At 43.9% G+C, this 14,738-nt stretch overlaps 1 protein-coding gene across 2 annotated transcripts in view; it reads left to right on the top strand.

Moving 5' to 3' along the window:
* FEZ1 (fasciculation and elongation protein zeta 1) overlaps positions 1 to 14,738 on the top strand; it is a 153,759-nt gene that overhangs the window by 98,260 nt on the left and 40,761 nt on the right. For both annotated transcript variants that reach the window (XM_030538517.1, XM_030538518.1), the window contains 2 exons: positions 5,250 to 5,521; positions 13,038 to 13,118. In XM_030538517.1, the coding sequence (XP_030394377.1) occupies positions 5,250 to 5,521; positions 13,038 to 13,118 (353 nt within the window). The remainder of the gene's footprint in view (positions 1 to 5,249; positions 5,522 to 13,037; positions 13,119 to 14,738) is intronic.

Genomic DNA, 14,738 nt, shown 5'->3' with positions numbered 1-14,738 from the left:
CTCTGGAGGCTGGGAGCTAATTCCCTGAGAGACCAGCAGGAGGTGCCGCAGGGGTGAGTCTCACATCACTACACAAGCTACCATGAACTTCTAGTGGAAAGGTGTGTTAAGAGGGCTAATGTTGGAATGCTAAATAGGTGTCGGGAGGTGGCAACACCTTTTTATCGATAGTTATATCTATCAATAGGTATATCAAAAGAAAGAGAAAGAGTTTGGTTGGAAAGTGAAACTCCTTCAAGATGTTATTAAAACTTTTCCCCTGAAAAGACATTGATATAGGATGATGGATTTCTTTATGGCTGTCATACTTTGTCTCCATTTTTGATATTTCATTTTGAAATGATAAATTAGAAAATCAACACAAATGTTAGAAAGCCTGGAAGTCAGAGTTATGTTTTTATTAAAAAATTATACAATAAATCATTGTTCATAGGACAGGAGAAGCCTGCATCATTTTGCTGGCCAGGGTAGAAAATGGGTTTAGTGACCCTAAAGCTCTAAGAGCAAAAACAACAACAAAACCCTACAGTCAGCCAATCAGTGGAGTTTTTAAAAGAAAGAAGCAAGAGAAGGTGGCTCACCAACCAGTGAAGTAAAAACAGTTGGCCAATCAGAGTGGAGGAAGAAAAAACAGCTGAGTGGCACCGCCTGGAAAAAGGCACTCAGGCAACATTCCTGCACACCCGCCTGTACAACGACTCCTGTCATAGGACAACCAAAAACAAGCAGACTGGTCTGTCAACTGACAACATGCATCTTTGCTGTGTTTTTTACTCCAAAACCTGAGAAATTAGCTAATCAGTAAAAATGGTCAGAAACTGGATTTTTTCATGTCACCCCTCTAACCTCCTGATTTCTAGCCCTAAAGCTGGATGCCATAGAATTGATCATGTCCTGTCTCTGCATGAGGGTGGGTGATTTATTTATTTATTTATTGTATACAGTTGAGTAAACACCAGTTCATCAATTCTTGAGAAAGAGGAAAGTTAAAAAAAGTACACTTTGGCCATTAGAAAAATGTATTTGCCACAACCAGGGCTACAACATTTATGTCAAACATAAACCATCTGTCTAGGCAGTTTTTCAATACAGTCACTATAGTAACTAAGCACTTCCCAAGAGTAGAAAACTACAACCATGATATTGCCCTTCTTCCTGGCTGATGAGAGACCAAGAGTTAGGTGTGGGGGAGGTTGCATTTTAAATATAGAAGGGGATGAGTGAGAAAGCTTAGGCAAAGAGGGAGGTTTGCAATTAGCTCTTATGCCATCAATGTCCATGGTCATTGTTACTTTAGCTGGCAGTGAGTTCCTTGGTCCAGCTGTGGTGAAAATTCTGTCTGCCACAGCCACAAGCCTCCACAAGTGATCACAGTTTTATTATTGCACTGCAGTCTAGCTGTTAGGGAAGGTCAGTGTGTGTGATGTGTTCCTGCTATGTGTTGCTGCATATTATTACATCCTGTCCTACACAGCATGTTATCATATTTAAGCGATATTCTTACAGGCCATTAAAAACTGACTGAAAATAAAAATGTATTGAAATATACTCAGGTGACTTGAACCTCATCCATATACATGATTATTGCTCTGTATTAAACAATTTTTTCCTCAGAATGGTGAGGTAAATTCCAGTTACCTTTCTAGCTACCTCTGAGATTGAGGTAAACTGGTCAGGATTACTTGGGGCCCTGTGTGTGTGATATCCAACAAGTAGGGTACTTATGCAGGAGTCAGAGTCAAACCCCCTGTTCTAAAGCAAGAAACTGAACCTAGATCCCTTTCACTAGTAAAGGACCCTAACCACTAAACTACTGCATATGCTATAGTAGTCTCAATCTCTCCGGCTGGAGCTGTTTCACTTTGTGTAAATAATTGAACATTTAGTAGACTAGGGACGTGAACCTGATTCTCCCACATCTCCCATGAGTGCCTAGCCACCAGAATATCGAGTTAATCTCTCACTTTCTTTCTCTCTCCCAATGAATATGTAATTATTGCTTCAACAGGAGAGATTGAGAGAAACTCAGCCCAGCATATACAATTGTAAGTGGGGGTTGGTCACACTATTGAAGAGTGTTTATAGCTGAGACTCCTCAGCAGAGATAGGTGCCTAAATAAATCTGTGAGTCTGGGTTCTAAACCGCTCCCCTTTGCTCCACATTTTGCTGCGGGCTAGTTTAGCTGGCTGTATGCTCAGCTTACGGGTGGCAGAGGATCTCATTCTTAGGTGCCAAACTCTTCCCAGGCATTATATGGGGGGGTCTGCATAGGAGTTAGGTGTTTGCAACATGTAACTCCTTTTCAAGATCTAGCTCCTAAGTGCTTTTGAAAAGTTTACTTACTGTTCTTTTGATTCAGAAGGATACCAAAGCACCTTATAAACTTTTACATATGTATATGTATGTATGTTATTTCATCACTACTGAAATGCAGTTGTCTCTGAAATGCAGAAAAAACATCTTTTTAACAGCATGCAGCAACTTTGCACAACATTTTTGAGCAGGAATTAGAATTAATTTATATCAAGTGGAAATTACAGGGGGGATGTCAAAGAACCAATTTAGTTACCCAAACTGGCATTTCTATCTAGCCATTCTCAGGTATTAACTATAGTATTTAGGCATTGTTTTGGCCAAGACATCAGTTTTAACATCTATTCTTTGCAAAAGTGTCATGGGATTTTTAATAACTGCAAGTGGTTAGCACAGCAGGTTTTACATCTTATCTGAAAGCTGGCTCCTCCAGTGCCTAAAGCCCCCTACTGCCTTGGAGGAATATTGCTTCCATACTGACTGCTGGAGCAAAAGGCTGTTGGTGTCACAACACTCATCACTGCAGTGCCAACTTTTAGATGCCTTGCCACCCAATGGGGTCCACAGCCCCAAGTTGGGTGCCCAGGCTCCCTGTACAATGCATGTGGAGAGATAGGTATCTAAGAATGGGATCTGAGCCAGGAGCTCCCTAAACTAGCCAATAGGAAATGCTGAGGAGAGGTGTTTGGCCTAAGCCCCACCACCCCAGAGGAGTTAGGTACCTAAATCCAGATTAGAGGGGGTAATCTCTCCATTCAGGATTCACAGCTGTGAATCCTCTCCTGGAGTTAGGTATCTCACCCCTTTCTCACAAGGAAGAGAAAAGTGGTGCCTGTCTTATACCTTTTAGCCCAGTGACAGAGCACTGAGCCAGATATGGGAGACCGAAGTATAGGCTGCCCTTTCTGAGACCCTCTTCCACTTCCCAAGGACTCTCCTTTGAAGTGGCAGGCTCTGGCCTCTGTAGTCTCTGGAGTGGAATCCTGCAATCCAGCCACTCTCTGACTGGGTCTCTGGGTTACACCTCCCAGGGCACCAACTGTGTTATCGAGCAAGCCCGAGTGAGCATGGACCCTGCCAGACTTCTCCTTTGGGGAGTCTGTGCTCAGTGACACAGAATCAGCTTCTCCAGAACAAAGAATGCTTTATTTTGCCCAAATAACCAACCAAGCTTTGAGAAGTTGATTTAAAAATAACAAAGAGACCTATACACATATTGTCTTACCTGTGCTTGGCACGCCCCTCAAGCCCCTACATAGATATGACTTTGCCTTGGTGTCCCCTATTCTTACTTATCACCAAGTTACAGCTTGCTTGCTGCAGACCCTAACTCACAGTCAATCTCTCTGTCAGCCTCCAGCAGGTTGACTTGCTCTCTCTCTATCAAACTCCAGTGGAGCTGAGCTGACCACTTGCCCCCTCCCTATCTGCCAGTGGCACCTTTTAAACACATGCGGGGCTTTTGATTTTTTAGGGTCTCAGCCTGGACAAACCAAAACCTAGTAACTTTTCTGGCACCTGGAAGTATCATCTCCCAGTAATAGCCACAATATTCTCTTAGCTCTGTTATTGGTTTACTTTACTGGGCTCTTTAACAACCACTCTTCTGAGCTAGGTGTGCATCCAGATGAGGTAATACCATACTTATTTACAAAGAATAATGCAATTATTGCCAAGTTTGCCAACCAGGTTCAGTTCCTCCTTCTGCCTGATGTGGAGCGAAGACATGAATGTAGGTTTTACCCCTTCCGGAAAAATGCCCTAACCACCAGGTGTGGGGTATTCTGTTGGAGCTCTTACCCTGTATATAAACAATTACATAGGCACTGAGGCAGGGCGACTGTACCATGAATCTCCCAGAAGGTTTCCCTAATCACTGGGCAGCAGAGTCATTCTCCCTCTGTTGATCTTGTCCAATCAAGGCCAGATCCATGCACCAGCAGAGGAAGCACAGGCCTGGGGCAGCACCTGCTAAGGGGTGGCATTCTGTCCATTCTTGGGGCGACACAGTCCAAGCGGCTTTTTTTTTTTTTTTGCTTGGGGCAGCAAAAAATGTGTCCAAAGTATAATTTTTTCTACCCAGTAGAACAGCTTCCTCAAGAGAAACTGAGAGCGCCCCCCTGTAGAATTCCATGTAGCCCAGTAGTTAGGGCACTTTCCCAAGAATGGGGGACACCCAAGTGCTAATACCTTCCCCTCATGTGCCAGAGAGGGGGAATTAAATATGAGTCTCCCACATCCTGGGTGAATGCAGTAGTCACTGATCTAAAGGTCATAAGGGTGGCGCCACCTCCTCCTCTGGTGGCCATTTTATGTGATTAAGTGGGCTCTGAGAACTCTGCCCAAATTGAGCCCCTCAGGAAAGATGCAGGAACACCTAGATAGGTGCAGGAACACTGGGGCTTAGGCACGAGATAAGTATGAAGGTGCCTAAACTGTGCATGCTTCCTGGTAGGGTTTTATGGACCTATGGATTTTAGGTGCCTACAGAGTTAGGAGGTAGCTGAGTGGGGATTTGAGGATCTCTCTGGCACCTAAATGTTGGACTTATGTGGCAAATAAGCACCTTGCCCAAAATGTTTCCTACTTCACCACCAACTCCATTTCCTGCAGTACCCTAGCTTTTCATTGAAGGTCTGAGCAGGACCAACCCTGCTTTGTTTGGTGCTACCTCAGCCTAATGAAATTTGGCTGAAGTCATACTTCTGGAAACTGGCAGGTTTTATAGTCTTATTCAGTGTTGTACTTAATTTAGCAGTTTTGTACCAATGAACATGAATCATAATTTAAGCAGCCAGGCTTAAAAGTGCCATGTGTCTGTGGCACTGGTTGAGCTTTTCTGACATTCCGCTCACAATACACAAAATCTCTGCCCAATATCACCCATTTGCATCCAGTATTTTTAAGTGAACGTGTACCTCTTCTGATTGTGAAGGTTTGGAACAGATGTCAGTGTCTGAGTTGGCCGAGCTGCTGGATCACGTGGAGAGTGCCATCCGTGACTACTCAGAAGAGCTGGTGCAGCAGCTGGCTCGTCGAGATGAGCTGGAGTTCGAGAAAGAGGTGAAGAACTCCTTCATCACAGTGCTGATCGAGGTCCAGAACAAGCAAAAAGAGCACAGAGAGCTGATGAAAAGGAGGAGGAAAGAGAAAGGCCTGAGTCTTCAGAGCAGCCGAATAGAAAGGGGCACCCAAATGCCTCTCAAGGTATGTGAGAAATCACCACATGCAGTGAGACATTGCAAAGAGTGGATAGGGGTGATCGTAGCCATTCTGGAGAGCAGGGGAAGCTATCTCTTTAAAGAGATAGGTATGAAATGGGTGCTTATAATAATTGGAAGCAATCTTCAGATTATTTAATTTAGATAAATGTATCGATTTAAAGTAAAAGCAGCCTTCCTCCCAGAAGAATGGAGGCTGTAAAAGCAAACAACTCAGCCTTAATAGTCCCTATTAAAATCATTTCCACACTGCTGGTTTCCATGCATGAGAACTTTTCACACTTTCACAGACTCTACTGGTTTATATTTACAGGTAACCAAAGCTACTTAGTCAGATTAACTGCGGCTAAAAAATATGCTAATCTCAAAGAAATCATGAGAATTCACACCCAGTGTTCCCCAAATGTCTAAAAACTTGCATTAATACCACTGCTTCTCAGGCTGGTCTGCACTACAAAGTTAAGTTGACATAAGTCACCTTTCATTGATTTGTTTGTGTATGTGTCTACACTCAAATTTGTGTCCCGCCGACATAAGTGCCCAGCAAAACCACCGTCCCAAACAGAAATGAGTCATTGTTGACAGACTGTGATCAATGCAGTGTGAGCGTAGACACTGTGTGACCTGTGTCAGCTGTAACAGACCTGCAGCAGCTGTCCCACAATGCCCAACACTAACCACTCTGGTCACAATTGTAAACTTGATAGCCAGGGGTCACAGAGACTGGAAGCCCCCTTCCACCCTTAAAAACACCCTGTGTATTTATGAAAGACTGATTGCCCAGCTTGGCAAGCACACCTAGCAGCTCTCCCTGGTTGTGTGCAGCTGCCCAACCAACTATGCCGGCTACACGCTCCAGAAGTACTCCTGCCTGCAGTAGACAGGAGGTATTGAATCAACTGGGCCTGTGGGGAGAAGAGGCACAGCTAAGGAGTAGTCATAGAAACATGGACATCTATGAACAATTTGCACAGGGGATGCAGGCAAAAGGGGTGTAGCAGAGATCATCAGCCATACCATGTGGAAATTAAGAAATTGAGGGGGCCATAACACAACACTCAATTTGGTGCTGAGCCACAGACCTGCCACTTTTATGACAAGCTGCATGCCATACTTGCCAGAGACCTCACCAGCACCCAGCAGCCCATTGCAGATACCTCGGTGGAGCCCAACACACAGAACCCTGCTGTGAACAGCAACGAGGAGTAAAAAGAACACGTGGTGGGAGGGTCCCGCTATGCTGCAGTCCAGAACCTGTTTAAGACTCCACCGCAGTGCAGCTGGTCTCACCAGCCAACCACGGATGAGCCCGATCCAGGGGAAGGAAACTTGGGTAAGTGTGTGCATGCATTTTCCCTTACACTGTTTAAACATAAAGATGGGCCTGGGCCATCCTAAGTTACCAAAGACATATGTATCAACTTTTCATTGCCTTACGCATATGAGAAGAAGTAGCAGTACGGGTAGAGTGGGTATCTGCTCATTCTCGGTGTGGGGTATGCAAAGCAATTTGTTGATGCTCATAGAAATGTCCCTTCTGTCCTCCTGAGAGATTTCAATGACACTTTCATGGACTCTGCAGGCCTCTCCCACAGGTTTCTAGGGAAGGCTGCCTTCTTTCTTTCTTCATGGTAGGACATTTTCCCACACTACTTTACACTAAGTTCAGCTGACACCATTGCAGTAAACTAGTGGCATATGGGCCCAGGAGGCTTCAGGAAGCCAACAGAAGCTGTGTTCTCTGTGCCTTTGTTACCCTCAGGATTGTGATTTCAGCAAAAATCACCCCGGTCTGTGGAAAACAGTGCCAATTTTCTGTGCCAGTGCCCTATACTTATACCCATAAAAATAGGGACCAAATTGTCTCAGCAGCTGAAAATGTTAATGCCCTCCCCCACCCATGTGACCACTCATAGATGATACTCACTTTGGCTGGGATGGAGAGCTGTGCTATGCAGAGGCACTCCACAGCTGAAGTGTTAAGAAGTATGTCTTATTAACGTTTTTTTACGGGAATGAGGGAAGGTAATTTTGAACCTTATATTTCACTTGTTGTGACTGTAAATACAATGATACATGTCTGTTTTAGCTATAGTTGCTGCTGTTGAGGTCTTGAAGGGTACCCTCTTCATGCCCACGGAACACCTGACTCTGATGTGAAGGAGAAAGAAGAGGAGATCCTACAAGCCAGTGCTGAATTGGCCTGGCTGGCCAATGGAAGAAGGCATGGAGAGAGATAGAAAGAACACGGGAAAATGGAGAAAGACCCAATAATCTCATCAGGAAAAGGAGAGGGAGATGCACCAGGACATAATGGGGCTTCTCAGGTAGCAAACACACACGCTGCAAACTCTAGTTGGCCTAGAGATCCAACAATCCAGGATTTGCCACCCTTTGCAGTCCCTGGAGACCTCCATAGTGGCATCTTCCTACACCCCACAACAATCCACTTGGCACCATGGGTCACATACGTACCCCACCACTCCATGCTAGCAGACAGTAAGGACAACTGCAACTTCACATACAGCATTGATCTACAAGAGGCACGGCTGCTGTATGTGTAGTTAAAATGGACTGCATTTGTGCGCTGAAATGACACCTAGCAACTGCTTTTCTTAAATCTTTGCTGCCTTTTTAAATTTAAAGTTCTGTTCAGTTAATTTATGTTTGAAATTTGTACTGTGTTGTCCTTTTTTAGCTGCACATTTTTTCACTGTTTTCACCCATCAATAAAATTCTATTTTTGAAAACAAATTAATCTTTACTAGTTCATCACACATATTGCAGAATGTATAGAAGTACTCAAAGCATCCAGTATTTGTAAGTGTATGGCACCAGACAACTCATAGGTTCAAGAAAATGCCCAGTAGTACGCGTAAATGTACAGCAAGCACTACTTAATTCGTCATTTCAGTGAGAGTGTCATGTTATAAATGTACAGCAAAACACAAGAATTCATAGGTTTATTATAAGACAGTGTTATACACATAAATGTACACCACATACTGCACAATTCCTACCAGCCCACAAACCTTTGGGGCCAGAGAAAAGTACAGCACAGCACATTATTGTGACTGACCTTTAAAATGCTCTTTCAAAGCCTCCTGCAACTACATAGCTCCATGTTTGGCTCTTGTAATGGCCCTTGTGTCTGGCTATTCTACCTCTGTGGTCCACCCTAGTGGCAACTTTTATCCCTTTGCCTTACAGATATTATGCAGGAGGCAACAGGCTGCTATAACCATTGGGATATTTTTCTCATTGAGATTCAGTCTTGTGAGTAAACAATGCCAACATCCCTTCAACCTACGAAAAGCACATTCAAATTTTATTTTGCACCTGCTGAGCTGGTAGTTTAATCTTTTGTTGCTCTCAAGGTGGCCTTCATGAGCTGGGGAGCAAGGTGTAGGCTTGGTCCCCCAGGATCACTACTGGCATTTCAGCATTACCAATGGTAATCTGCTGGTTGGGAAAGAATGTCCCTTTTTGCAGCTTTCTGAACAGTCCTGTGTTCTTAAAGATGACAGTGTCAGGCACCTTGCCTGACCAGTTCACACTAATATTGGTGAAGCATCCCTGGAGGTCCCCCAAGCATCCCTGGAGATCTTGCAAAACCATACAAAAGTAGCCCTTTCTGTTGATGTATGTTATAGGAAGGTGGTCTGATGCCAAAACAGAGATATGTGTGCTGTCTGCTGCTCCACCACAGTTCAGGAACCGCACTGTTGCAGATCAGTCCCCTATGTTCTGCACATTGCTGAGGCTATGTCTATACTACACAGCTTTTAGCGACATGGCTGTGTCACCAAAGTTGTGCCGCTAAAAGTCATGCAGTGTAGCTGCTGTTTGTCGGCTCTCCTGCTGACAAAAAACTTCTACCCCCAGTAAGTGGCGTTCGCATTGGCGGCAGGAGAGCGCTCCTGCCAACAATGCGCTGTTCACACTGGCACTTGCCACAGCAAAACTTTTGTCTTTTGGGACACAGGGTTTAACACCTCTAAAAGACACAAGTTTTGTCATTCAATTGACAGTGTAGGCATAGCCTGAGAGTTGCAGTCCTACATAGCAGGACATGATTGATGGCCCTACACAGCTTCATGACAGCTCCCCAAAATGTGGATTTTCCAACTCCAGAATGATTTCCCTCTGACAGGTAGCAATCCAGCATTGCAAGCTTCTAGAGCAGAGGTGGGCAAAGTACAGCCTGTGGGCCACATCTGGCCCGTGGGACCGTCCTGTCCAGGCCTTGAGCTCCCAGCCAGGGAGGCTAGCCCCCAGCCCCTCCCCTGATGCCCCCTCTCCCCCGCAGCCTCAGCTGCGGGGGAGAGGGGGCATCAGGGGAGGGGCTGGGGGGCTAGCCTCTGCATGGTGGCATGGCTGGCTCCAGCTGGGCGGTGGAGCTGGGAACTCCTCCTGCTCTGAGCAGCATGGTAAGTGGGTGGGGAGCAGGGGTGTTGGATAAAGGGCAGGGGGTGCCGGGGGCAGTCAGGGTACTGGGAGCAGGGGGAAGAGGTTATGGGGTGGTGGTCAGGGGATGGGGAAAAGGCGTTTGGATAGGCATGGGAGTCCCGGGGGGGGCTGTCAGGGGGTGGAGGTGCAGATAGGGGTCAGGGCAGTCAGGGGACAGCCTGCTTCAACTCCGACAGCCTGCTTCTTGCACCACAGCAAGACTCTGGCCTCCACCAGCCTTGGTTTCACCTGGCAAGATGACCCCAACATCACTCACTCTGAATTTTTCCCCTAACCATGTGATCTGCAATGTCCAGCCCTTTGCTGGACCATTCAGAGGGATAAGATGGTTCGTTTGGTCCTCTAAAGAGACAAACTGCATAGCTTACCACTTCAACTGGAGTTAAGAATCACTTCAGTTCAAACAGCACTGGATTGATTTAGATTAAAAGTAAAACAAAAGGAAATAGGATTTCACATGAGATCAAGTATAAAGAATAGACTTGTAAATGGTGCAAGCAAATCAAAGTGAAAAATGATTTCTAGATATTAAGATTTAAGAATGATACAGTCTTGGTTCAAGGTAAGATTCTTCCCAAACCACTTCCCAGTAAGGTGGAAGGATATTCCTCCTCCTTTGTCAGGATTTTCTGTAAAAGACCGAAGTTCTCTGTCCCTTCCTCTTCTTAGGAGAATGATAACTTGGGGTTCTTTGTACCTGTTTTTTATAATCCAGTGAACCTTAGAAATGGATTCTTCTAAAGGTTACCCCCAAAGTAAAGTTGATTCAAGCTGTGCAGAAGGTGGCATGGAGTCTGCTGATGAAGGAGATTCCATGCTGGCTTCTTCCCCCACCAGTGTTTGCTAAAGTGCAAATGAATGTCCACTTGACATGTTATTGCCAATTGATTCTGTGACACCTGGCTGGAGGAGTTGGTCTGTCCTTTTTCTGAGAGAAACTTGTTTATCCAATTCCCCAGACTCGTCTGGTAAACACAGTTTAGTTCCACATTCCTTCATATTGGTATAGTCTATTTGGGCATTTACCATACATACACCATGCAAGAATATTAATAATCAGTGTGTTATTGCTTTATATTGATATTTTACATGCTACCTTTTGACAGATTATGGCATTAGTGAATTGGGGTACACTGAACAGGTCAGATGATCTGAAACTCACTAACAGATACTAGTGACCTCTGGTCCTCTTGCACTGGGATGCTGTTAGGGTCACACTGGCATACTGGGTACCTACTCATGGTGCACTGCCCTTTTGCGTGGATATAAATACTCCTAGAGATCGTGCGATGTGCCCGTGCAGGTAGCCACGTATGTACAAGCACAAGCAATATGCTAACTGTGGCAGTTGTACACTGGCATAACTTGCATCAACCAAAGTTTGTCATGTAGACATGGCCTTAGACTGCAGAATACAGAAAAAAAGGCATTGCCAAACTGCATCAGAGCAAGAGTCAAAATAGTTCTATATCCTCCAACAGCAGCTAGTACCAGCTTCTTTCAAAAGAGGTGCAATACACCCCAAAGTAGGTACTTATGGAGTAACCTGCACAAAGGGGTAAGTTCATTCCTGACCACTCCGTTGGATGTCAACTTATGCCCTGAAATATGAGGATTTATAAACTTTCTCATTTTTAACCTTAGCTATTGCAACTCTGATTGTTCTTGCTATGTATATGAATGCCCAGTCCTTTTCTGAACTCTGCTAGTCTTTTGATGTCAGTGATATCTTGTGACAATGTATTCCACAGGTTAATTGTGCATTGTTTAAAAATATATTTCATAGATTCCAAAGCCAGAAGGGATCATTGTGATTACCTAGTCTAACCCAGACAGGCTAGTTATTATCTAGTATAACACAGGCCATAGAACTTCCCCTAAATAATTTCTAGAGCAGCTTTTAGAAAAACATCCAAATATGATTTAAAAGTTGTTAGTAGTGGAGAATCTAGTATGCCCCTTGGTAAATTGTTCCAGTGGTTAATTATCCTCAGTGTTAAAAATGTACACATTATTTCCAGTTTGAATTTGTCTAGCTTCAGCTTCCAACCTTTGGATTGTGTTTCCTTTTACAAGTTTTAAATGTGTCACCTTTAAGTTTCATTCTTGTGTCCCATTATTTTTGCATCATGGGAAACAGAAGTGCCCAATCTGCCTTCTTTGGACCATTCATAGATTTGTAAAGCTTTATTGTATCCCCTCTTACTTATCTCTTCTCCAAAGCAAACAGGGCTGGAATCACAGAAGTTAGGCATTGTGATGCTGAGCATCACAGCACCTAACTTTTTGATGACTACAAAATCACTGTGATTCACAAAGCCTGAGTTGGCAGCCTAGGCTCCCATACAATGAATTGGAAGAGATTATGCAGTAATGCACAAAGGTCAGCATCCTAGATGGCTTCCCACCTAAGATAGCCAATGGGAGATGCTGATCAGAGGAGTGTGTGCTCATGGAGATAAGCACCTAAATTGAGGCTAATCTAGGTGTCTGTCTGCGCTCCTGATTCTCAGCTGTGAAACCAGCTGGAGTTAGATGACTATCCCATTTTAGCAAGTGGAGGAGGAGGTGGTGCTGCCCACTTTATAATTTAGACCCCAGGGGCTGAAGCACTCAGCTGGGATGTGGGAGATGCAGCTTCAATTGCCTGTGTGTGTCTACAAAATTGTTATCACCCTCTATCCCTTTCTCTCTCTGGCCCAGGGGATCACATCTTCTTAGGAAGGACATTGAAAAACCGATAAACATAAAAAGAAGGGAAGGTAAAATGACACATTGGTTGGATGATGAGACACACAAGGAGTTGGTGGATGGTGCTAAAGCCACAATGTTCTATCCTAGCCACTTCTCAGACTATGCTGCAGAGAACAGCATTCTGTTACTGAGAACTAAAAAACTGATCTTTTAGTGAGGGCATTCATTAGAAATGATAAAATGTTAAAATATTGTGAACACTGCATGCCACACGAGGCAGTACCTCTGCCTGCTCTTCTAGCACTGCGTAAATCAGATGTTTTTTCTATTCTATGCAGCGATTCAGTATGGAAGGAATCTCTAATATCTTGCAGACAGGTATTCGGCAGACATTTGGGAACTCAGCAACTGATAAACAGGTGTGTATAAAGTCCTCTGCATAAATCAGGTACTCACAGGAGTGGATGCATGTCATTTCTTCTGATAAACAAAAACATTTCTACTTTTTGAACAGAGTCGGCTGATATTAAACCAATTGATTTACAAATATTTTTGCAAATAAAAGAGCTGAGTTTGGTTTGTGATGACTTTTGGGCCCATACTTTCCATTTTTCATGAGTCTTCAGGCACTGCTGGGTATTTTAGAAATTGTGTGCAAATCCTAAATTTTTCACACAATTTAGTATGAAGGACTGCTCATCTGAAAAGTCATGTCAGAAAATTTGTTATTCATTATTCACTAGGCACTAGTCATTCTTCTTTTTAGAAAGTTTCACTCATCCAAACAGGAAGCAGAAACAATACTGTGTGATTTAGATGACCAACCACATAAAACAAAGGGCAAATAGTTGAAATGAACAGTTTGCGATTAGTCAATTGTCTGAAAATAATTCATCCAGAGTATTTGGTGAATGCATATGAATAATGACCTTTTTAAAGAAGGATTCAGTAACCAAAAAAGGAGCTACATCATGGCCAGTATTATCTATACGGGGTAATTCAAACTGCTCTGTCTGGAATTCTGAAATAAATAAGAGTGTGAGGAAAAGACATTTGGAATAAAGAAACGACACGCTGCTCATCTCAGCTCTCACATCTGTTTGCTGTGCTCCTTGGCTCAGTCCTTCATTTCAATATTAGAAGATTTGCATTGTTTTTCTGTCTCTCTCCAGCGCTTAGTGAACTGACTCAGACTATGTCCTCCATTATGAGCACATTTTAGTTCTGAAATAATCTAAACCATCAAAAACTATAGTGTTCTCATTTCCTAAACCCTCTGTGATCTCTTCAAGAGCTCCTTGTGTCTCCTCCCAGCCTCCAGAAAAGTTATCCAGAAAATGAGTACACCTTTAGGCTGGTGTAAGTCTTCTGTGGCTCTCTTGTGTGGCCCCAGGAGCCTCTAGGCTCGTGTTAGGGATTGAAGATCTCTGGTAGCATATGTTGGATGGATCTGTGCTGCCTGGGAGGGATTTCACAAGGATTAGATCCAGTGAAAGGACACAAGACCTCCATGCAGATGGCCCTGGCTAAACTGGTGGTCCATATGATACCCAATGTATCCACCACATTTCTGGATGTACTTATTGGCATCTACCCTGGGGTGCCAGATCCCATTCCCTCCAATGACATGCTGTGGGGTCCTTTCTGAATAAGAATCCTTGTGGAGGTTTCTTCATAAAACATTCCCTCCTGCCACTTTTCATGTTAGAGGAGACAATTTTTCCCAGAGTTTGACCCACAATGAGTCCTGCTCATTCACTGTGCACCATTCACCCTGCATATAGAAAGAGGCAGGAGTGAGTCAGAAATAATAGTGCATGATCATGTGATTAATGACTGTGTCCTAAAGATCCATGCACACTAGGGGGCAGGGTTAAGATTATGGCCTTTCCTAACTTGTGAGTACTTCACTCAATAACAGTGACTGGGTTTTTGCCATTGTTTTTCTAAATTAATTCCCTAGGTGCTTAAAAGAAAAATTACTTAAAAATAAATTCCATAATGTGGAACTATTTGTTAAGCAAAAGGGGCCTGCTATG

Source organism: Gopherus evgoodei, chromosome 19, assembly GCF_007399415.2.
Source record: "Gopherus evgoodei ecotype Sinaloan lineage chromosome 19, rGopEvg1_v1.p, whole genome shotgun sequence".
Lineage (NCBI taxonomy): Eukaryota > Metazoa > Chordata > Testudines > Testudinidae > Gopherus > Gopherus evgoodei.
Note: the sequence above shows the minus strand (reverse complement) of the source record. Positions and strands in the feature narration are given on the sequence as shown.